Raw genomic sequence first — 25,891 nt, 5'->3', positions numbered from 1 at the left:
ATACACAGGATACAAGGGACCTGGTGCAGTCATAGGAACTGTCTAGTAAAAAGCCGCCACCCCAAAAAGAACATCATTGTGGCCACAGGCCTCTTGTTCTTGCTGGGAATCTCTCACTAATCCTTGACTTTCCATTAGTTCCACAACAGTCCAAGTCCTAGGACAGAATCAACCAAAGGACCAAGAATTTCTTTGGCAGCAGATAATCAATCACTACCACAGTCCACTTAAAACAGAAATAAAGGCTTAGAAACAAATAAAATAAATGCTTATAAATAAAAATAACTGCTTAGAAATAAATCTAGGCATACAATGAGGTACCACCTCACACTAATTAGAATGGCCATAATTTTAAAATATACAAATAACAAATGATGGAGAGTGGGTGGAGAAAAGGGAACCCTCCTTTTCTCACTGCTGGTGAGGATGTAAATTAGTGTAGCCACTATGGAAAATAGTATAGAGGTTCCTCAAAAAACTAAAAATAGAGCTACCATATGACCCAGCAATCTCACTCCTGGGCATATGTCCAGACAAAAGTCTAATTTGAAAAGACACAAGCATCCCTATGTTCATAGCAGCACTATTCACAGTAGTCAGGACATGGAATGTTCATTAACAGACGAATGGATAAAGAAGGTGTGATATATATATACAATGGAATATTACTAGGTCATAATGAAGAATGAAATGATACCATCTGCGACAACATGGATGGACCTGGAGATTATCATACCATGTGAAGGAAGTCAGGAAAAGAAAGACAAATACCAAATGATGTCATTTATATGTGGAATCTAAAACACGACACAAATGAGCTCATCTATGAAACCGAGAAGACTCATGCACACAGAACAGGCTGCAGTTGCCAAGGAGGAAGAGGAGTGGGGGGGGAGGATTGGGACTGTGAGTTTGGCAGATGCAAACTTGTACATATAGGATGGACAAACCACAAGGCCCTACGTTACAGAACAGGGAACTATATTCAATATCCTGTGATAAATCATAATGGAAAAGATGAAAAATAATACATACATATATAAGAGGAATCACTTTGCTGTACAGCAGAAATTAACACAGCATTGTAAATAGTTTTTAAAAGAAATAAATCTAAGTGGTAACAAGATAGAGACAATGGCAGACTTTATTTCGAAGGAGAAAGAATATATGGGCTAACAATACTCTATAAATCCATATTTTTAAAAAATAAAAGGGTACAGAAAGGAAGTGTTCTGGTCCTAAAAGCAGATGTTTTAAAATAGTATAATACAACTTAACTGCTGCTGCTGAGCACAAAGAGTTTCTGGATATGGAGATGGGAGTGCTGACACTGCCCATGTTCTATATATGAGTTAAATTACCACACCTTGTGGTTCACAGATAATAGCATTTGGTGTTGGTGTTGTTGTTGTTTTACAAATTTGCTCACTCTGTGTGTCTGTGTCACATTTTGGTAATTTTCACAATATTTCAAAATTTTCACTATCGGTATATTTTTATGGTGCTCTGTGGTCAATGATCTGTGATGTTTACTATTGTAATTATTTGAGGGCACCACGAACCACACCTAGATAAAATCAGTTCAGTTCAGTTCCTTAGTCGTGTCCAACTCATTGTGACCCCATGGACTGCAGCACGCCAGGCCTCTCTGTCCATCACCAACTCCCGGAGCTTGCTCAAACTCATGGCGATTGACTTAGTGATGCTATAAGAAAAGATGATGAACTTAATAAATTTTGTGTGTTCCTTCATTAAAAAAAAAAGATTTATCTAATTTTTGACTGTGTTGGGTCTTAATCATGGTGCTTGGGATCTTTCCTGCAACACACGCTTCTCTTTAGTTGTAGCACATGGGCTAAGTAGCTGCTGCACATAGGGTTAGCTGTTGCACAGCATGTGGGATCTTGGTTCCCTAACCAGGGGTCCAACCCATGTCCCCCACCTTGGAAGGTGGATTCTGAACCACTGGAGCACCAGGGAATTCCCAAGTTTTGTGTGTGTTCCGACTGCTCCCCCAATGGGCTGTGCCATTAACTCTCTCTATATTGGGCATCCCCATTCCCTGAGACGAAATGATACTGAAATTAGGTCAATTAATAGTCCTAACTAGTCTCTCAATCTAATCACACGGACTACAGCCTTGTCTAACTCAACGAAGACGGGTGGGTCAAGGTGGAGAGGTCTGACAGAATGCGGTCCACTGAAGAAGGGAATGGCAAACCACTTCAGTATTCTTGCCTTGAGAACACCATGAACAGCATGAAAAGGCAAAATGATAGGATACTGAAAGGGGAACTCCCCAGGTCGGTAGGTGCCCAATATGCTACTGGAGATCACTGGAGAAATAACTCCAGAAAGAATGAAGGGATGGAGCCAAAGCAAAAACAATACCCAGCTGTGGATGTGACTGGTGATAGAAGCAAGGTCTGATGCTGTAAAGAGCAATATTGCATAGGAACCTGGAATGTCAGGTCCATGAATCAAGGCAAATTGGAAGCGGTCAAACAGGAGACGGCAAGAGTGAACATCGACATTCCAGGAATCAGCGAACTAAAATGGACTGGAATGGGTGAATTTAACTCAGATGACCATTATATCTACTACTGTGGGCAGGAATCCCTCAGAAGAAATGGAATAGCCATCATGGTCAACAAGAGAGTCCGAAATGCAGCACTTGGATGCAGTCTCAAAAACGACAGAATGATCTCTGTTCGTTTCCAAAGCAAACCATTCAATATCACAGTTATCCAAGTCTATGCCCCAACCAGTAATGCTGAAGAAGCTAAAGTTGAATGGTTCTATGAAGACCTACAAGGCCTTTTAGAACTAACAGCCAAAAAAGATGTCCTTTTCATTATAGGGGACTGGAATGTGAAAGTAGGAAGTCAAGAAACACCTGGAGTAACAGGCAAATTTGGCCTTGGAATATGGAATGAAGCAGGGCAAAGGCTAATAGAGTTCTGCCAAGAGAACACACTGGTCATAGCAAACACCCTCTTCCAACAACACAAGAGAAGACTCTACACTGAACATCACCAGATGGTCAACATAGAAATCAGATTGATTATATTCTTTGCAGCCAACGATGGAGAAGCTCTATACAGTCAGCAAAAACAAGACCAGGAGCTGACTGTGGCTCAGATCATGAACTCCTTATTGCCAAATTCAGACTTAAATTGAAGAAAGTAGGGAAAACCACTAGACCATTCAGGTACAACCTAAATCAAATCCCTTATGATTATACAGTGGAAGTGAGAAATAGATTTAAGGGACTAGATCTGATAGATAGAATGCCTGATGAACTATGGACGGAGGTTCGTGACATTGTACAGGAGACAGGGATCAAGACCATCCCCATGGAAAAGAAATGCAAAACAGAAAAATGGCTGTCTGAGGAGGTCTTACAAATGGCTGTGAAAAGAAGAGAAGCCAAAAGCAAAGGAGAAAAGGAAAGATACAAGCATCTGAATGCAGAGTTCCAAAGATTAGCAAGGAGAGAGAAAGCCTTCCTCAGCGGTCAATGCAAAGAAGTAGAGGAAAAAAACAGAATGGGAAGAGAGATCTCTTCAAGAAAATTAGAGATACCAAGGGAATATTTCATGCGAAGATGGGCTCGATAAAGGACACAAATGGTATGGACCTAACAGAAGCAGAAGATATTAAGAAGAGGTGGTAAGAATACACAGAAGAACTGTACAAAAAAGATCTTCATGACCAAGATAATCATGATGGTGTGATCACTCACTTAGGGCCAGACATCCTGGAATGTGAAGTCAAGTGGGCCTTAGAAAGCATCACTACAAACAAAGCTAGTGGAGGTGATGGAATTCCACTTGAGCTGTTTCAAATCCTGGAAGATGATGCTGTGAAAGTGCTGCACTCAATATGCCAGCAAATTTGGAAAACTCAGCAGTGGCCACAGGACTGGAAAAGGTCAGTTTTCATTCCAATCCCAAAGAAAGGCAATGCCAAAGAATTCCCAGACTACCGTACAATTGCACTCATCTCACACGGTAGGAAAGTAATGCTCAAAATTCTCCAAGCCAGTCTTCAGCAATACGTGAACCGTGACCTTTCAGATGTTCAAGCTGGTTTTAGAAAAGGCAGAGGAACCAGAGATCAAATTGCCAACATCCGCTGGATCATGGAAAAAGCAAGAGAGTTTCAGAAAAACATCTATTTCTGGCTTATTGACTATACCAAAGCCTGTGACTGTGTGGATCACAAGAAACTGTGGAAAATTCTGAAAGAGATGGGCATACCAGACCTCCTGACCTGCCTCTTGAGAAACCTATATGCAGGTCAGGAAGCAACAATTAGAACTGGACATGGAACAACAGACTGGTTCCAAATAGGAAAAGGAGTACGTCAAGGCTGCATATTGTCACCCTGCTTATGTAACTTATATGCAGAGTACATCATGAGAAACACTGGGCTGGAAGAAGCACAAGCCAGAATCAAGATTGCCTGGAGAAATATCAATAACCTCAGATACACAGATGATACCACCCTTATGGCAGAAAGTGAAGAGGAACTAAAGAGCCTCTTATGAAAATGAAAGTGGAGAGTGAAAACGTTGGCTTAAAGCTCAACATTCAGAAAACGAAGATCATGGCATCTGGTCCCATCACTTCATGGGAAGTAGATGGGGAAACAGTGGAAACAGTGTCAGACTTTATTTTTCTGGGCTCCAAAATCACTGCAGATGGTGACTGCAGCCATGAAATTAAAAGACGCTTACTCCTTGGAAGAAAAGTTATGACCAACCTAGATAGCATATTCAAAAGCAGAGACATTACTTTGACAACAAAGGTCTGTCTAGTCAAGGCTATGGTTTTTCCAGCAGTCATGTATGGATGTGAGAGTTGGACTGTGAAGAAAGCTGAGCGCCAAAGATTTGATGCTTTTGAACTGTGGTGTTGGAGAAGACTCCTGAGGGTCCCTTGGACTGCAAGGAGATCCAACCAGTCCATTCTGAAGGAGATCAGTCCTGGGTGTTCTTTGGAAGTACTGATGCTAAAGCTGAAACTCCAGTACTTTGGTCACCTCATGCAAAGAGCTGACTCACTGGAAAAGACTCTAATGCTGGGAGGGATTGGGGGCAGGAGGAGAAGGGGAGGACAGGGGATGAGATGGCTGGATGGCATCACCGACTCAATGGACATGAGTTTGGGTGAACTCCAGGAGTTGGTGCTGGACAGGGAGTCCTGGCGTGCTGCAATTCATGGGGTTGCAAAGAGTTGGACACGACTGAGCGACTGAACTGAACTGAATTGAATTAGTCTCTAAGTGTGTAAGTGAAAAGAAGAGTCACATATCTCTCACTTTAAATCGAAAGTTAGATTAAGCTCAGTAGAGAAGACCCTTCTACTTAGAAAGGAACCCGATGCTAGAAAAATTGAAGGCAGGAGGAGGAGGAGGCAACAGAGAATGAGATGACTGGATGGCATCACTGACTCAGTTGCCATGAGGTTGCACAAATTCTGGGAAATAGTGAAGGACAGGGAAGACTGGTGTTGCAGTCCACGGAGTCACAGAGTCGGACACCACTTAGAGACTGAACACCACCAACAGCGAAAAAGTCAGGTGAAAGCCGAGACTGGCCAAACACTCAGGCTCTTGAGCCAGTTAGCCAAGTTGTGAATGCAAAGGAAAAGGGCTGGAAGGAAATTAAAAGTGCTACTTCAATGAACACAGGAACGATAAGGTCGAAGAGCCTTATAGCTGAAATGGAGAAAATTTTAGTGATCTGGATAGATCAAACCACTCACAACATTCCTTTAAATCAAAACCTAATCCAAAGCAAAGCCCTAACTCTCTTTAATCCTGTGACTCCTGAGAGAGGTGAGAATCTGCAGAAGGAAGTTAGAAGGTAGCAGAGGTTGGTTCATGAGGCTTCTGGAAAGAGACCATCTCCATAACGCAGAAGAGCAAGGTGAAGCAGCGTGTGCTGCTGCAGAAGTTGCAGCAAGTTATCCAGAGAGTTAGCTCTCATAGTTAATGAGGGGTGAGTGTGTGTATGTGTGTGTGTGTGTGTATTCAGTCACTAGTCATGTCCAACTCTTGTGACCCCATGGACTACAGCCCACCAGGCTCCTCTGTTCATGGAAGTGGCTACGCTAAACAAAACATTTTCCCTGGAGATGAAACATCCTTAAACTAGGAGATGATGCCATCTGGAACTTACAGCTGAAGAGGCTATCTCAATCCTGGTTTCAAAGCTGCAAAGGACAGGCTGATTCTCTTGTTAGGGGCTAATATAGCTGGTGACTTTTAAGTTGAACCCAATACTCCTTTTTCATTCCTAAAGTCCTCGTACCCTTAAGAACTAGACTGAATATACCCTACTGGTGCTCTGAAAGTCAAACAATAAAATCTAGATGACAGCACATCTGTGTAAAACATGGTTTACTGAATATTTTAAGCTCATTGTTGAGAACTACTGCTCAGAAAAGATTTTTCAAAATATTAGTGTTCATTGACAATGTACCTAGTCACTCAGAGCTCTGATGGAGATGTACAATGAGATTAATGCTGTTTTTATGCCTGCTAATGCAACTTCCCATTCTGAAGTCCATGGATAAAGAGTAATTTTCATTTTTAAGTCTTATTATAAGAAATAGATTTCATAAGGCTATAGCTGCCAGAGATAGCAATTCCTCTGGTGGACCTGGGCAAAATAAACTGAAAACCTTGTAGAAAGGATTCACCATTCTAGATACCATTAAAAACATTCACGGTTCATGGGAAGAGGTCAAAATAACAACATTAACAGGAGTTTTGGAGAAAATGACTTCAATTCTAATGCATGACTTTGAGAAGTTCAGGATTTCAGTGTAGGAAGTTACTGCAGAAATGGTGGAAATAGGGAGACCTAAAATCAGAAGGAGAGTCTGAAGATGTGACTGAATTGCTGCAATCTCATTTTAAAACTTTTAATGGATGAGGAGTTCTTCTCATTGATAAGCAAAAACTTAGTTGACATAGCAGGAACAGGGTTTGAGAGGATTGACTCCAGTTCTGCAAGAAGTTGTGTGGATAAAATGCTATCAAACACCATTGCATGCTACAGAGAACTTGTTTGTGAAAGAAAGAGGCCATGGATGCTTCCTTGGTGACTTAGAAATTACTGCAGCCACCTCAAACCTTCAGCAACCACCACCCTGATCAGTCAGCAGCCATCAACATCGAGGCAAGACCCTCTCCCAGCAAAAAGATTACAACTCCCTGAAGGCTCAGATGATGGGTAGCATTTTTATTAGCAATAAAGTATTTGAAAATTAAGGTATTGCACACTTAATAGACCATAGTACAGTATATGTACTGCGAAATCAAAAATTCGTGATTCATTTTATTGTGATGCTTGCTTTAAAGTGGTTGTCTAGACCCAAATCTGCAATGTGTCTGAGGTCTGCCTGTACAATCAAGTATTGGTCCGTGCAATTTCAAAAAGGCAGGGAGCAAGGCTACAACAGAACTGGCTGAACAGGAACACTGAAGAGATAAGAAACTTTCTCCATCCTGGTAACTCAGAGGTATTTTTTTGAAAGACTAGATAAAGGCAAAAGATAAGACTGCAGATAAAGAAATGTAATTACATGACTAATATTTCAAAATCAATTCTATCTTAAAATGAGTTTCCATGTTACAGAAAAAGAGAACTAAAGCAGTGATTTTTATTTCCTTGGATAGCATGCCACGGCAGGCTGGACACTTAAAGGTACCTTCTAGAATAAGGGCTGTCACATGAGCTTGAATATTCCAACTATTAAAAAAAGTGTATCTTTTTAATGGACTATTCTGGATAATTTGCAAATAAGTGTATTTTAAAGCAAATTTTTTTCCTTCAGGAAAAAAAACTGTAGTTTCTGTTTTGCTGTGCTGTGAATAATATTCATATGCTTACTGAGCTAGTATATAAACAGCTGTACATTTAATCTTTTCCTATCTTTCCTGTTGTTCAGAGTAGTAAAATTAAATGATAGCACTGCAGACTATTAATGCCTCAGAGCCTAAAAAATTGGGGGGATGGCACATTTCCAATGTCATAACTCACATTCTACTGTTCCATAGGATGATTCTGCATTGAACAACTGCAACAGGCTTGCTTAATAAGACAGAAAATCACTAACATTTATTTGACAAATTTATCGAGAGCCTACTATGAACTAGGCCCTGTGCTAGATATTTCACGTTTATGGGTTAGAAAGTGTGGGAAAGATGACAAAATTGGAAATTTTATTCTCTTTGAAAATGAATATATGCTATAAATATTTGATGCAGGGAGAACTCTGAAACTTTTCTTCACTGAAATAATTTGTCTCTCAAAACTACAGTGAGCCTTACACCTGCTAGAATGATGTACAAAAAGATAAAGTGTTGGTGAAGATGCGGAGAAAAGGGAATCTTTGTGCAGTATTGGTGGGAAAGTAAATTGGTGTGGGTACTACTGAACACAGTAGGGAGGTTCCTCAGAAAATTGGAAATAAAACCACCACATGATCCAGAAATTCCAACTCTGGGTATAGATCTGAAGGAAACAAAATCACTGTCAGAAAAAGATAGCTGCACTGCATGTTTATTGCAGCCTTACTCACAGTAGCCAAGACAGGGAAACAAACTAAATGTCCACCAGTGGATGTATGGGTACAGAAAATGTAGTGTATATACACAATGGGATATTATTCAGCCATAAAAAAGATGGAAATCCTGCCGCTGGTGACAGCAAGGATATACTTTGAGGATATTATGCTAAGTGAAATAAATCACAGGAAAACAAATACTGTATGATCTCACTTATACATGGAACCTGAAAAACACCCAACCAACCAAACTCACAGAGAAGAGAGAACAGATCGTCAGTTGCCTGAGGCACGGGGCCAGGGCTGGGTGCTGGAAGACAAGCAAAATGGGTGAAGGTAGGCAAAAGGAACAAACTCCCAGTTTTAAGTTACTGGGCATGTAACGTAGGCATAGTGACTATAGTTAATACTGTATTGAACAGCTGAAAGCTGCTGAGAAAGCAGATCCTTAAAGAGTCTTACCACAAGGTGAAAAAAATGTAAGTATGTGAGGTGATGGATGTCAGTTACCTAAAGTCCTATACTGGGTATGGGGCCTTTTAACAGATCAACTGAGATCTACAGCAGGGAAATTTTCAAGTCTCCAACTCCTCTGATCAGGCAAGTGGACAGACAATGGACCTGGGAGAGGGGCCGTGCTCAGTGATGTGCACTGAAACTCCCTCCCTTTGATCCACCTGCCACCTGCTTCTTGAAGGACACCGATAGCGATGCTGGAGATTCGAGGAATAAAGATGTCCTTTTTTAAAAATTAATTTTTATTGGAGTAGCTGCTTTACTGCTGTTAGTTTCTGCTGTACAGCAAAGTGAATCGGCTGTATGTTTACATATATCCCTCTTTTTTGGATTTCCTTCCCGTTTAGGGCACCACAGAGCACCGAGTAGTCTCCTGTGCCATGCAGTAGGCTCTCATAAGTTATTTCATGCATACTATCAAGAGTGGATATGTCAGTCCTAATCTCCCAATTCATCCCACCTCCCTTCATAAACCTTGTTTTTAATAGCACACATATATTCAAAGCAAAATCCATTAGCAAGCAGACACCCAGGAACAGGATTATCTGGCATTTTAAAAAAGATTTTGCAAGACACAAAGCTTTCAATTTAAAAATTATTTATTAAAAAACACATTCTCCCAATTTTGATTGCATTTCAAATTAAATAAGGAGTGATGTTACAAATCAACGGATCAGATCCTTTCATACAGAGGGTGATGATGGTCTCATTAGTGAGGAGTATAGTCTACTAAATAGTGGAGTATGAATCCAACTCATTCCCCTCGTCATGAAAGGTAGGCATAATTGATAGATCTCATACCAGAAAAAGTTATAGAGCGTGTTTTCATATTTCAGTTAAATATTTAGTTATTATAAAATGACACTGGCTTAAAAGGGCATCCACGTTATGCTCTGGATTTTCTTTTGCAAAATCCAAGGGAACGTGATTGTTTGGCAGTGTCTCCCTGCTCATGAAGAAGCACCTGAGATTCACTGTGTTTCCCACCTTTGGGTTTCCAGTGATTGAAACATGCTGGAAGCCTGAGAGCGCCAGCAATGCCACACAGATCCCAGAGCTTAAAAGGAGTCTCTGACACATCCTGGAGCTTTTATCAACTTCAAATGAATACACAGAACACCAAGTCACTAAAAAGAAAATGACTTTCAGAAAAAACACCCTAAAAGGAAACCCTCTAGTATTCTTCAGTGTTGAAAACTTTGGTGTGAGGACTGGTCTCTTTCAATGGTTCAAGTAGTCAGTCTTTTCTCAACAGTTTCTTGATAAGCGACAAATCTTCTCAAATTCATCTTCACGTTGTCAAGAACACACAGCTGATCTGGACTGTATTTAGTTCTCCCTTCTTTTCGTATCTGCCAAAAAAATATCATATGAGATTTGGTATCTACCACTAACGCCTTTAAATAAGAAAGCATTTAATTTGGGGTGTATTTATTTTTAGAACAAACGGTTGCCAGAAATTGGTGGAACATTTTCACTTCCAAGGTGATGGAACACAGTACGTGAGCTGTAACAAAGATAAATTAGATCATGCACCTTTTCTTCATTTTTTACTGATTTCTGGCTGTGCCGGGTCTTCGCTGATGTGCGCAGGCTTTCTCTAGCTGGAGCGAGCAGGGGCTACTCTCCAGCTGCGGTGCACGGTCTTCCCGCTGTGGTGGCTTTTCTTTCTACAGAGCACAGGCTCTAGGGTGCACAGGCTTCAGTAACTCCAGTGAGTGGAGTCAGTCGTTGTGGTGCATGGGCTTAGCTGCCTCTTGGCATGTGGGATCTTCCTGGACCAGGGATTGAACTCGTGGCCCCTGCACGGGCAGGTGGATTCTTAACCACTGGACCACCAGGGAAATCCTGTGCACTTTTTAAATGATACTTATTTTAGCATTTGGAAAAGTCACAGTCAAAGTTGCTCAGTCATGTCCGACTCTTTGCAATCCCACGGACTATACAGGCCAGACTACTGGAATGGGTAGCCGTCCCCTTCTCCAGGGGATCTTCACATCCCAGGGATCGAACCCAGGTCTCCTGCATTGCAGGTGGATTCTTTACCAGCTGAGCTACCAGGGAAGCCCCCCAAAATACTGGAGCGGGTAGCCTAACCCTTCTCCAGGGTATATTCCCGACCCAGGAAATCAAACCGGGATCTCCTGCATTGCAGTCAGATTCTTTACTAGCTGAGCTACCAGGCAAGTCCATTTGGAAGGCTTATTTAAAAAAGATTGCTAAAGCTCCAATACTTTGGTTACCTGATGCAAAGAGCCAACTCATTGTAAAAGACCCTGATGCTGGGAAAGAGAGGACAGGAGGAGAAGGGGATGACAAAGGATGAGATGGTTGGATGGCATCACCAATTTAATGGACATTAATTTAGGCAAATTCAAGGAGATAGGGAAGGACAATGAAGCCTAGCATGCTGCAGTCCATGGGGTTACAAAGAGCTGGATGTGACTGAGCGACTGAACAAGGCCGGTCCACATAGTTTCTGATAGGTCTGGAGTTAGGCCTGAGAATTTGCATTTACAACAAGTTACCAAGTGATGCTGGCACTGCTGATACAGGGCACTTTTGAGGATGTCTGCTCTAGAGAAGTTTTTTAGTAAAATGCACTATGCTGTGTTTAAATGCAATTTGGGGCTAAATATAAACCAAATAGCCTTTAATGCAACTGTGGTTTCATTTACAAAGGACAGTCATATAAAAAACTGCATGCTGCCATTCTGGCTAACAAAGATACTTCATCAGGGCTTTATAGCTTTAAGAAAAGAAAAACACTCAGTTAAACAGCACTATCACTGCCATGCATACTAGGTAGGCAAATCAATCAGAACAATGGGCGTTCCGGAGATGAGGGGTTATTCTCCTAGTTCACAGTTGACATAACTGCTCTCTAAGCATTTGCTTCTGCAGAGTCTGATGACTCTCAACCACATCTGCTTTCCCAGGGGCTGCAAGGACAGGAGATATTTTCCTTTCCCTTCAGACTCCTTTTTCAGAAGTTTAGAGGGCTTGTGACCTTTAAGAACAATGTGGACACCCTCCATGTACTGGTTTAAAAATATCTCTAGGAGACAGTGTAAAATAAAAGTGCATAAAGTACAAGGCTGTGAATATATTATGCTATCTGTTGGATAATAAAGGGGAAAAATACTAACGTACATTTGTCTTTGTGCAGAGAAACACCATTCCGTTTGGTTACCCATGAGGCAGGTTAGGAACAGGTGGGAATAAAACTTCTCACTGCTTAAAAAATAAATACCGAGGGAATGTGCTTGGAGGTCCGGTGGCTAAGACTCCATGCTCCCAATGCAGGGGGCCCAGGTTTGATCCCTGGTCAGGGAGCTAGATCCACCTGCTGCAACTAAAGATCCTGCATGCCACAGCGAAGACAGAAGATCCAGTGTACCCAACTAAGACGCCAAGCAGCGAAAATAAACACAGAAAAAAAGCCACCCCAAACAAAAAACACCACCCGCCCCGGGTGTGGGGAGGGTGAAATGGGTGAAAGTGGTCAAAAGGCACACACTTTCAGTTCCAGATGACCCCTGAACACTGCAGGGGTTAGCGGTGCCAACTCCCTACCCCCTTGTTGAAAACCCAAGTGCAAGTTCAGTGTTGGCCACAGGTCCAACCAACTGCAGATCATACTGCACTGCAGTGTTTACCACAGAAAAAATCCATGTGTTTAAGTGCATTTGCACAGGGTCTTACACATCGACTGTGTAAGAGGAGTGAGTTCTGAGGATGTGATGCAAGGTGACTGCCGTTAGCAACACTGTATTAGGTATTTGAAAGTTACTAAGAAAGTGGATCTTAAAAGTTTTCATTACAAGAAAATAGATTTATCACTACATGTGGTGATGTATGTTAACTAAAGTTATTGTGGTAATCATTTTCTAATATATATACATCTCCAAACATTATGTTGCACACTCAAAACTAACACTATGTTGTAGTATGTTAATTATATCTCAAAACAAAACAAAACCCAAACAAACAGAACTAGAGGCTTAAACGAAGCATAATTAAGAGCAAGCTGATTAATTTTCCCCCCTTAAGACTAAAGTCACCTACTAGTGACGCTTAACTCAAAGTCAGCCACTATATTACTATATTTTTAAATGTAAGATGTCAAAACATGAAAATGCTACAAGATAAACCAGTTATTAACGTTCCTAAACAAACACTGACCTATCTGTGAGAATGGGCATGGCATGTGTGGCTATTTTTTTTCCTTCTGGAAAACAAAACTATTTTTTTACACCTTAAAAAAATTCAAAAAGTTTATATTTCTAGACATACAATCATTTTACCTAAAAACCTGTCACAGAGTTCTGCCTATGGGAATTGAATTCTGCCTTTGACGCTTGTTAGAGAAAAGAAATAGACACTGGAAAGCAACAAAAGTGAGCTAATTTTCCATTAAAACCTCTACTTTCCTGACAGAGAATTAAAGGCAAAAGTTAAATTCAAAATGTAAAGTCAAAAAATACAAATATTTTTATTTCTCAAAATGAAATACATAGATTTAAATAAGAGGAGAATTGGCCAACTTAAATTTGTGAATATGTGATCAAAGGCCTGTTTTTAAAATTTCTCATTGCTTTCCCCCAAACACCAAAACATTTAAAATTATCTTTTTGACTCAAAGTTAGCTTTGATGCTTCTGATGAATCAATCAATCGATCGATAAAAAGGCAAATGAAGGTAGCTGCATTCTCCATTACAGACCAGCTGAGAGTTTGTTTGCCATTTTTTTTCCAGAGGACCAAAGGGAAATAAATGAAGTCAGCCTACAATGCATTACATGATATAAAATAAATTTAACACTGTCTCTGAAAGTGCTTTTCAGGCCGGACTGTAGTGCTTACACATAAGCATTGTTAACACTGCTAAACCGCCGCAGAGAGAGGAACTTGTCCACACCATTTTGGCTCAAGTCACAGTGATTCAACAGAAAGGGCTCAGTCGCCCTGACTCAGCCAACAAGCATTTACACAGAACTGGGGACGAAGTGCTATGTGAATCACCAAGATTGCAAGCAGGGAACCACACACACCCTTGTCCCACAGAATGCGGAGACGTCAGCATTTCTAAATACACCACTGGTTGTTTAGTCACTAAGTCGTGTCCGACTCTTTTGCAACCCCACGGACTGAAGCCTGCTGGGCTCCTCTGTCCATGGGATTTCCCAGGCAAGAATACTGGAGTGGGGCTGCCATTTCCTTCTCCAGGGGATCTTCCCACATCTCCTGCGTTGGCAGGTGGACTCTACCACTGAGCCACCAGGGAAGCCAAATAAAACGTTACATACCTTCATTTTGAAGACTGGCTGGAATTCTTTCAGAGTAGATAACAATTTAATTTGAACTGAGGCCCTTTCAGCTTCTTTGCCGTCTGCAAAAACGTCAAAGAGGGCATCCAAGGCCTCCCCTGCTACCACAAGACAGGGGTCTTTGGTGGCAACCTCAAGCAGAAAGCACCCGATGGTCTGGAGAAAAGAAAACACAGCAAGGGATCGTCCAATATTCTAAGTCAGTATTCAAAATAAGTACTAACTTGAAATGTGACAACAATTCACGCATAAAGTTTTACATACAAATGCTAGGGAAAAGTTAACACTTCTAAAAGACTAAAGACTTGACATATATTTACAAAAATACCAAGTATAACGTAAGCAAGATAAATTCAAAACCTTAGTTTATATTAGTAAATAAAGCGAACTTAGATCCATAAATGACATACGATAGACTGACACTAGAAATTATTAAATTTTCCCTTCTATCTATCTCTATCAAGAAGGCTTTTCCCACGGTGTCAAATGCATATAAATATTATCAGTAACAAAAAAAACCCTGCTTTTTAAATTATATGAGAAACACTCAGACATTAAAAAAATTAAGAACATACAATCTCATTTTGCTTCACTGTGATGATTTTTAACATCCACTCATTTTTTTTTTTATGATTAGCTAGCTATAGGAACAAACTATTCCCAATGCAAAGAACTGGTCAAGAGTAAGGTTGTTTTATTTTGGTTGTTTTGCTTCACCGTTTACATCTTTAAGGGCAATGCACACACCTGTTATTATGGGTGAGAGAGTGAAAATGCTGAGTCTGAAATGCAGCTCTACTGTAAATAACAGGGTGACTCTGGGACCTTGCTACTCACTCTGGACCTCCATTTTCTCATCTAAATTTAAGTGGTCAAGAAAACCTCTAGGAGAGTATTTAAATTTAAATATCCCATTGGGACTTCTCTGGTGGTACAGTGGTTGAGAATCCGCCTGCCAAAGCAGAGGACACAGGTTCAGTTCCTGGTTCGGGAAGATGCGACAAGCTGGGGAGCAGTTTGGGCTGTGCGCCACAACCTCTGAGTCTGCGCTCCAGAGCCCAGGAGCCACAGCTACTGAAGGCCGAGCGCCCAGGAGCCCGCGCTGTGCAACAAGGGAAGCCCCTGCAACCAGAAGTCTGTGCCCTGAAACGGAGAGTTGCTCCCGCTCACTGCAACTAGAGAAAGGCCACACGCACCAATGAAGACCAAGCACAGCCAAAAATATCAATAATAAATAAATTTAATACCCTATTACAAACATGGAACGTTCAGCATCACCTATGAAGTAGTCTTACTGAAAAAGCTGAACCTGAATCTAACCTAGCCTTTAGATCTAAGCTCCACTCTCCAGGAAATTCAGAAGATAAAGGAACAAACTTACCACCACAGGGAGGCAATAGGACAAATCCACAAGGCTGAACACTAGGAGCCAACTGACCCAGAAGCTGAGGGAGAAAGAGGCGGCGTGTGGGAGGTACTAGACGGGACAAAGCTCTCAATGAAGAGAGACTTCAGTTCAGTTCAGTCGCTCAGTCGTGTCCGACTTTCTGCAACCCCATGAATCGCAGCACGCCAGGCCTCCTTGTCCATCACCAACTCCCGGAGTCTACTCAAACTCACGTCCATCGAGTCAGTGATGCCATCCAGCCATCTCATCCTCTGTCGTCCCCTTCTCCTCCTGCCCCTAATCCCTCCCAGCATCAGAGTCTTTTCGAAGACCCCAAACCAAGCACAACATGGAGACCTGACTTAGACCCTGCTTTAAACAGACGATCTGTAAACAGTTATCCTGGCAACAACTGGAAGAATTTGAATATGGACCAAGTATTAGCCATATTAAGAAATAATTGTGTATGGCATAATAATGGTGGCTATACAAAAGAACTGTCTTTATTTTTAAGAAGTACATACTGAATAATAGGGACACAATACCAGGATGTCATTAATTTAACACATTCAGCAGAGGAAGTACTTTAAGTACAAACGATAGAAAATTCGTAACTGTTAAATACGCTTGATGGCTATACAAAATTCACTGCACTTTCTACTTTTCTTCATGCTTGAAAATGTGACTAAATAAAAACATTTTGGAAATCTTACGTTATGCCTGAGAAAAATCTGCGGTTCCTCAAAGTGGGCCTTGGACTTGACAGTCTTAAGGGGTGGGCAGTGACTACACCTATGCGTGCTCAATGGTATATGTGTACATGTACAGAGTGATACAGCCGTGCTCTCTCACTTAGGGTCTACATATTAGAATCTCTGGAGTGACACACAAGGAATGGGTAACAGTGGCTGCCTCTCTGGAGTGGAACTAGGGGACTGGAATTTTAGGGGTGATGTGCCTTAGCTTCCCTGGTGGCTCAACTGGTACAGGATCTGCCTGCAATGCAGGAGACCTGGGTTTGAACCCTGGGTTGGGAAGATCCCCCAGAGAAGGAAAAGGCTACCCACTCTAGTATCCTGGCCTGGAAAATTCCATGGACTATACAAGTCCATGGGGTCACAATGGGTTGGACACGACTGAGCAACTTTCACTTTCAAATGGTTTGGATGTGCACATATCATTGTTTTGAAACAGGCTTCTGAAAAATACCAGTCACACTGTTAAGCTCTTAGCAAGTTAAGAAGTACTTTAGGGGCTTCCCTGGTGGCTCAGCGGTAAAGAATCTGCCTGCCAGTGCAGGAGACGTGGGTTCAATCCCAAGTCTGGGAAGACCCCACATGACCTGGGGCAACCAAGCCGGTGCACCACAGCTACTGAGCCCATGCGCCGCGACTTCTGAGTCCACGAGCCCTACAGCCTGTGCTCCGCAAAAGAGCAGCCACCACAGTGAAAGCCTGTGCACTGCAACGAAGACCCGCTACAGCCAAAATAAATAAAGAAATAAAATTATATATAAAAAAGAAATAATTTATAAGAACCAGCTTATTATCCACTGCCAGTAATCCACGCTTCGGCAATTACTGTTAGCACAAAGAAGGGTACCTTTACTATTACTGTCCCTTTAGTTACTAGGCTGTACCTCTGGCAGTGCAGTTGCTGAGCAACTTGCTTAGATCAAGTGCTGGAAGCAAACATGCTGAGTGAGCTCCTAGTGTGCAGGCACTGCCAGAGTCGCCGCTTAAGACCACGGAGTGGTCTCGGGATGAACTGGGTGGCAAAGAGCAGACTGCACTTCAGCCTGGTGTGCTGGGAAAACTGTTTGGATTGCTCTATATCCTCAGGAGAATATAATGTGCACACATTTTACGCAACAGTCAAAGCAGGGTCAACTTGGACAACTTTGAACCTTGGCCTTCCGCTGAAGACAAATTTACTTTTGAAAAACATCTCCAGAATAAAGTTAAATAGCAAAATGAGACTCGACTCTTCAGTCTGACTCATGGAGTAAGAGCAGACCAAAGGGTATACTTTATAATGTATCTTAATAAACAATTTCTTGATATGATTTCATCTCATGAAATCCACAGGAGATTTTGAAATCCACAGAAGTGATTTTAAAGTCACTCTCCTTCCGTTTTTAGTGAGTTAATGGTTCAGGTTGGAAGCACAGTGTTTTACCTTGAGAGTGTCGAGTGTGCCATCTTCTTTGGCTAGGACGCTGCCTGTGATTCCTAAAATACTGACCACGTTCACTCTCACCCCCACATTACTACTGTGGATGCCTGCTGTGCACAGCGTCATCAGCTGGTCAGGAGTCATGCACTGTTGAAAGAGAAGGAGAGAGTATTTAGCATGTTAAACTTGGCCAGTTCCAATAGCACATGCCTTGGGATTGGCGAGAATCTCTTGTACCGGTGGCACGACTCTACAAGTGACAAGAACAATGGGTGGGCAAGTTATTAAATATTCTAAACACTCCTAAAAACAACTAATTCTGCACTAGGATGAGGCCTGCTCACGTCACTGTCACCACTTACTCTATCATGGCTGGGAGCCTGTAAAAAATGGGCTGAACCTACATAAGGTAAGAGCTGACTCTTGAGACATGTGCTATGGTGGATTATTAAAGATTGTAAAACGCTTTCAATTACATAGTGCTTCTACCACATAGTGATAACTTTTATTTTAAGCTGATTTGACTTCATTTTTGGCCGCACCATGCAGCATGTGGCATCTGGGATCTTCACTCCTCAACCAGGAACTGAACCCATGCCCCGTGATCCCAGCACTGGAAGTCTGGAGTTTTAACCCTGGACTACCAGGGAAGTGCTTTAAGCTGATCTGCACTCATGGATGCAGGTATCATTAGAGTGCGAATGTCACTTTCCATTTCACAGAAACTGAAGGTCAAAAGTTTTGTTCCTGGAAAAAAATTAAAAGAATACAACTTAAAGATATATATTACAGGCCAACATCATAGACTATATTTAACGGTAAAACATGAGCGACTCTCTGTTAAGACTCTGAAAGAAGGCCAAGTCTGGATAGCACTGCTCTAGAGGCGTGGCCATGCAATGACTAAGGAAGGAAGGATGGGAGACAGCCCATAGGAGGAAAGGAGGCCCAAGAACTGCAAAGCCAGGTTCCTGGGAAGAGTATCCACGTGGAATACTGAAATCACCCAGAATCATATGGGACCAGTAACAAACAACAGGGTCCAACAGTAGGAATCTTCAAGGAATGAGTGGCCCCTGGGGATGGTGGGTGACTGTAACTGAGGGGTAGGTGGTGTGGTCTAGTGACATGTTACTCAGAACTGGAGAATTTCAGAAGGGAAGAAGCGAGCGTGGTTTAGATCTGTGATTCTCAAATATCAGTGCACATGACCATCGCCTGGAGAACTTGTTAAAACGCAGACACGGTTGGGCCCCTCCCCAGAGCTTCTGCTTCAATAAACTGGGGGAGAAATCCTGGGATCTACCCTTTATCAGAAAAAGGAAAAAGACCATCAACTCAATAGCAAAGCTGGCCAAAGACAAGGAAAGTCACAGAAAGAGAATGCAAAAGCCCTTGAAAGACATGAAATGATCTCCAACCTCCTCATAATAAAAGAAATGCAGATTAAAATTGAGATACAATTTCTCACCAACAAACCAGTAAAAATCCAACATTTTGACAACATATTCTGCTGGTGAGGGTGTGACAATACAGGCACTCTCAAACGATGCTGGTGGAGATTCGAAATGGCTCAGACTTGTGAGGGGGCCAAGAGCAATGCCTAGAGCAGAGCTACTGACCTATCTGTTCTCTGAGCTGCAGGCCCACCTCTAGAAATCGGCCGCAAAGACATAATGGCAAAAACACAACAGAACTTCGGTAAAGTGCTACTCGCTGCAGTTCTACTTGTAATAGCAAAAGATGGAAAGAACTAAAAATCCAGCAATGCAAACACGGCGAATAAATGTGGAATATGTACACGATGGAGGCATCAAGCTGCAAAGAAGAAACGAGAAACGTCGACATACTATGGTGACTAATAAGAGAGAAAAGCAAAGTGCAGAAGCATCCTTGTAAGAAAAAGGGTGAAATACAAATACATATGTATTTTGCTTATGTTTTCTGAAAAAGAACAACAGAATGATAAATAAAAAAATCAATAAGGATGACTACCAATGGCACAAAGGAAGGAACAGGGGCAAGCGGACAGAAACCAGACATCCCTCTACATATATTCGTGTGTGCGTGCATATGAAATATACATAAAACTTACCATTTCAACCATTTAAAAATGTATAGTTCAGTGGCAGGAAGTACATTCACACTGGTGTCTAAGCAACTATCACCACCATCCATCCCCAGGACTTTTTCATCTTCCCATACTGCAACCCTGAACCTATCAAACTATATCTCTCTGAGCCCCTGGTAACTACTCTTCTACTTTCTGTCCTTACGAATTTAATTATTCTAGGTTCCTTATAGAGGATTCTTATAATATAATATTTGTCCTTTTGTGTCTGGTTATTTCACTTAGCATAATGTCTTCATGGTTCATCCATGCAGTAATGTGTACCAAAATTTCAGTCCTCTTTAGAGCTGAATAATATTTCAATGTATGTATACACCATATTTTCCCTTGAATATATCCTGCTTTAGTTTTAACTCTGAAACTGGGTAAAAAATTTATTTAATTAAAAAAGAAAAATTAGAGCAATCAAACAAAAAATGCTTTTAAAAAAAGCTGAAACTGAAGCTAGCTTTATAACAAACCACACAAGAAAATTTGTTCAAAGCAACTTTAAAGCATAGTAACTTGTACAGTCCTAGAGGGATTTTTCTTCCTAAGGACAAAAAGAATCACAGAGAAATCTTACACTGCATCCAGTAGTGTTATTGTTAGTAATAACAGCATTACTCTGAAAATAATAACTATATGCCATACGATGAAGTAAATAATAATGAGTTCATAATGATACTTTTTAAAAAAAAATTCACTGATCATTTTTAGAGACTGCTAGGACACCAACTCCAGAGAAGGCGATGGCACCCCACTCCAGTACTCTTGTCTGGAGAATCCCATGGATGGAGGAGCCTGGTGGGCTACAGTCCATGGGGTTGCTAAGAGTCGGACACAACTGAGTGACTTCACTTTCACTTTTCACTTTCATGCACTGGAGAAGGAAATGGTAACCCACTCCAGTGTTCTTGCCTGGAGAATCCCAGGGATGGGAGAGCCTGGTGGGCTGCCGTCCATGGGGTCGCACAGAGTCGGACACGACTGAAGCGACTTAGCAGTGGCAGCAGCAGCAGCAGCAGGACACCAGCTCATTTTCTGGGAAAAAGGGTTGGGTGGGGAGAGAGAACCATACCCTGCCTTTTTTGGTATGAAGTGTATTCCAAAGTTACCAAAAATTGATGAAATAAGAAGTTCTTACTTATGGAAGAATCACAGCTAATAAATGTAAAAGGAACAACAGAATTAGGGTATCTTTATCTTGCAAACCCTGATGAAATAATGGATCTATATAATAATCACTCGTTGCTACAAGTGAATCTATGGATATTAAGATTCTAACATCATTATTTTACAACAGTGTAAGACTTGTGATATAAAAATAAAATATACATACACCACTACGAATTATTTTTGTCTAAAAACTCTGATCCTGAATCTAAGTAAGGCTCTAGACGTACCCCTCAATTTGTAGGAAATATGGAAGACAGACAGACCTGTTAAATAACATTGTTTCGCCAGCCACATCTGAGAAAGGGGGGAATTCTTTAGGATAAATGATAACTTTTACTCAATGGAAAGACAGTATGAGGAAAGGTGGGCAGGTAGGGGAGATGTTATAGATTCAGAGATTTCAGAATCTGTCAACATGCGAACAGTTGTCGTCTAGTTGCTCAGTCATGTCTGACTCTTTGCGATCTAATGGATTATAGCCCACCAGGCTCTTCTGTCCATGGGCTTTCCCAGGCAAGAATAGTGGAGTGGGTTGACATTTCCTTGTCCAGTACTAAAAGTTACTAAATTACATACTTTAAATGGGAGAACTGTATGGTATATGAATTATAAAAAAATACACATTTAAGAGACCAAAATATCGACTAAGAACAATACATGGATCCTGCTTAGATGCTGATTTGAACGAACCATTAAAAAAAAGAGAGAGAAACATTTTTAAAGCAATCAGGGAAAAGTGAACTCAGACTGCATATTAAATGATAATTTTAAAACATCTGTTAATTTGGAGGTTTGAGATAATGGTAATGTGGTTAAGTTTTTTAAAAGTTCATTTTCTGTCACAGACAACATAATGAAGCACACAATAAAACATTCATGGGTGAAAGAATATGATTTGCCTTAACTATTCCAAGAAGCAAAAACGAAAATGTAGGGAAAATGAAAGACACAAGAAAAACAAGATGGGACTTCCCTGGGGGTCCAATGGTTAGGAATCTGCCTGCCAAGGCAGGGCACATGGGTTGGATCACTAGTCTGGGAAGCTTCACGTGCCATGGGGCAACTAAGCCCGTGAGCCACAACTACTGAGCTCACGTGCTGCAACCAGTGAAGCCCATGAGCCCTAGAACTCGTGCGGTGCAACAAGAAGAGCCAGCGCAATGAGAAGCCCATGAACCCCAACTACAGAATGGCCCTCACCTGCCACATCTCGAGAAAGCCCGTGCACAGCCATGAAGACCAGCACGGCCAAAAAGAAAGAAAGAAAGAAAACAAAGAATGACTTGTTGACGCTAGGTGATAATGCTTGCAGGTAACTACTATTATCTCTGCTTTTCGTGATGTTTGAAACTTTCCTTCATGGAAAGCAAAAAAATAGAAACAAAAAGGCACCTATCAGAGAGGCGCAGACAAGTCACTGTGGAGTATCTGGAGGGCATGCTTGAAAATTTCTGTAACGCAGTATTTCAAAAAAAGACAAATGGCTTTCAGAGAAAATACAACATACATGTCAAATACATTATATCAATAAAAAGAAAGTTGTATAGGGGACTCCCCCGGTGGTCCAGGGTTAAGAATCTACCTTATAATGAGGTAGGGGGTGAGGTTCAATCCTTGGTCGGGGAACTAAGCTCCCTCGTGCCGAGGGGCAACTACTGAAGCCTGAGCACCACCAACTAGATAGAAGCCCCTGTGCCGCAAGGAAAATGATTCCACACGCCGCAGCCGAGACTGGATGCAGCCAAAACCAGACAAATGGATAAAACCATGCTCCGGCGGCACAGTGGCGACACGATTTCCCTTTTTACGCTTTAAGTACTTTTGTTTTCACTTTACAAGGAATATGCATTACTCTTCTAATAGAAATGTTTCAAAAAATTAATAAATTTTGCCTCCATTATACAGAATCTTTGCTAGCTTCATATAAAAAATTTTAAAACCTTACCTGAGGAATGTTCTTGGAGGCCATTGTTTGCAAAAGGGCCCTCAAGGCACTACTTATGGCTTCTAAAAAGTCAACGTGCTTAGCAAAATCTAAAACACAAAAGTGAAACATAAATTTGTCTTTTTCTTAGAAGAGTGAGTTTTTAGAAAAAGTCAAGACAAAGCATTGTTAAATGTTAATGTATGCTACTATAATAAAAACACCTTGATATTTAAGCCCAAACTTCCAGTGAACATCCCACTGTGAACTGAATATTTGAGTTTGAAAGATGACCACAACTGAAATAATCCTGACAGTCTTCAACTTGCAGATACTGGATTTTCACTTAACTCACACTTTAGCACACAATAGACCTGAGTGGGCCATTGTAGATGGAAGTCAGCTTGTCACTGATCGGTATCACTGAGCTGAGCAGACTCAAATCAGAGTGCTGCCTGGCAACCCAAACCCACTGCCCAGCTGCGAAGTATCGCTAGTGCAAGGCCAGGCCACCATGCTTCTCTGCTTTTCAGTGGCTTTCATGGTTTTTACTGACCCAACTTCTCCTTCCCACTTTGGTTCAGTTTTACTCTTTTCTTATTGTCCCTTCTTATCATACAGGACAGAACACAACAGCAATCAACAATTATGCTAACAAACCCATACAGTAGGGTGAGGGCCACCAGGTAAGCTGGTGCTTCGGTGGGAAGGGAGAGTGACTGATGCATGAGATATGTTACGTCTCAGCCACCACAGTACTTCCAGTTCTACATGATTCTGCAGAACCTTGCCACTTTCCACAAAGACATGGAGTCTATTTTCCCTCCCCTTGAACCTGGGTGGGACTTCGTGGCTTCTTCAACCAAGAGAATATGAGAAAGTGGCAGGCTGGGTGGTAGAAGGCATGACTCCCACCTGATTCACTTGTGTTTGCTCTCTCCTCTCTCTCAGCTCTCGCTTTTGGAAACTAGCCATTACGTTAAGGTCACATGAAGGGGTCACCTGTGGGTGTTCTGGCTGACAGCTCCACGCTACCAGACATGTGAGCAGACAGACCTCAGACGATTCTGCCTCTCAGTCTTTCGACAGAGGCCCCCGGCTAGGGTTTCTCAACCTCAGCACTATGGACATTTTGGACCAGATCATTCTTTGTGGTATATGTGAGGTCCCCTGTGCACCAGGATATTTAACAGCATCTCTGGCCTCTACCCTTTAGATACCAGTTCAGTTCAGTTCAGTTCAGTCGCTCAGTCATGTCCAACTCTTTGCGACCCCATGAATCGCAGCACACCAGGCCTCCCTGTCCATCACCATCTCCCAGAGTTCACTCAGATTCACATCCTCGAGTCAGTGATGCCATCCAGCCATCTCATCCTCTGTCGTCCCCTTCTCCTCCTGCCCCCAATCCCTCCCAGCATCAGAGTCTTTGCCAATGAGTCACCTCTTCACATGAGGTGGCCAAAGTACTGGAGTTTCAGCATTTATATGAGAATACAAGCTCCATGAGCATAGCAACCTTGCCTATCTTGTCCATGCCTGGATACCTTGGACCGAGCACAGTGAGTGGCATTAAGTCAGTCAATAAATAGTTGTTAAAAGAAGGAAGGCCCCAAGGGCTTCCCTTGTGGTCCAGGGACTAAGACTCCAAGCTCCCAATGCAGGGAGCCTGGGTTTGACCCCTGGTCAGGGAACTAGATCCCACATGCTGCAACCAAGTTCACATGCCGCAACTAAAAATCCTGCATGCCACTACCAACTTGGAAGATCCCGAGTGCCACAACTAATACCTGGTCCAGACAAGTAAAGAAACAAAAATAATTTTTTTTTTTTAAATTTAGGAAAAACAAAAAAGGAACACTCCTGAAAAAGTTCCTAAACCTCTAAATCTCAGTGTCCTTATCAGGAAAGTGGGGTGATAATGCCTAGCTCATCAAACCTAGTACTTAGCAGATCCTCAAAAGCTGGCATAAAATTGTTACTATTAAACTTCCAAAAGTTACCATACTGGCTCTGAAAAGTAACTTATGTTTGATTAAAGCTGTAAGTGTAACCCTGGATATTTGTGAGCTGCACATAACACAATTAAGATTCAAAATCCTAATCTAAACTACACTACTATTTTATATTACATGAAATTCATATCTTCCCTAAATTTGGGAGATTTTTACTTAATTCATATTTCTGGTCATCTAACCCAAATTAGGGGAGGAAGTTCAAATGACTCTGCCTTTCTGACAAATTCTCAGTAAAAGGTCAGCAACACATGGTGTTGTCAAAAGAAGTTAAGTAAATGTCAAAAGAAGTTAAGCGATTCAAAATGTTTTTCGCCTCTCAACGACTTTGAGTAGGATCTAAGAATTTGCAGCACACCTAAATGTAGGTAAATAATCAACCCACGAGTAATCAAGCCACAAATTATTTTTAATTTTACAGACCTATTTTCAACGTTGACATGGAATAAAAAGCATATCCCAGAATGGGAGCTACAACCATTTTAACTGTAATGAGAAGAAACTTTCTGCTTCCCAAAACCTAGGGAAACAGGGGATCCTAAACGATTTTAGAACCCATGTAATGGAACAAATGACAAACTGACCCAATTTGAAAATACAACACTGCTAAAAATCTCTTGATGTTCTGAAGATCAATATTTTAAATGAAGGAGACAAAGATATAGATGTTTTGAATG

The 25,891-nt window shown here is 41.5% G+C and overlaps 1 protein-coding gene across 2 annotated transcripts in view; it reads right to left on the bottom strand.

Moving 5' to 3' along the window:
- Window positions 1-9,679: 9,679 nt before the first annotated feature.
- The window catches only part of HEATR3 (HEAT repeat containing 3), a 36,779-nt gene continuing 20,567 nt past the window's right edge, over window positions 9,680-25,891 (bottom strand). For both annotated transcript variants that reach the window (XM_069549798.1, XM_069549799.1), the window contains exons 12-15: window positions 23,224-23,312; window positions 17,993-18,136; window positions 14,407-14,583; window positions 9,680-10,450 (exon numbers count right to left, since the gene is read on the bottom strand). In XM_069549798.1, the coding sequence (XP_069405899.1) occupies window positions 10,328-10,450; window positions 14,407-14,583; window positions 17,993-18,136; window positions 23,224-23,312 (533 nt within the window). In that variant the 3' untranslated portion in view covers window positions 9,680-10,327. The remainder of the gene's footprint in view (window positions 10,451-14,406; window positions 14,584-17,992; window positions 18,137-23,223; window positions 23,313-25,891) is intronic.

The sequence above is a fragment of the Ovis canadensis genome, chromosome 14 (assembly GCF_042477335.2).
Source record: "Ovis canadensis isolate MfBH-ARS-UI-01 breed Bighorn chromosome 14, ARS-UI_OviCan_v2, whole genome shotgun sequence".
NCBI classification, from domain to species: domain Eukaryota; kingdom Metazoa; phylum Chordata; class Mammalia; order Artiodactyla; family Bovidae; genus Ovis; species Ovis canadensis.
This window is presented reverse-complemented; position numbering and strand designations above follow the sequence as displayed.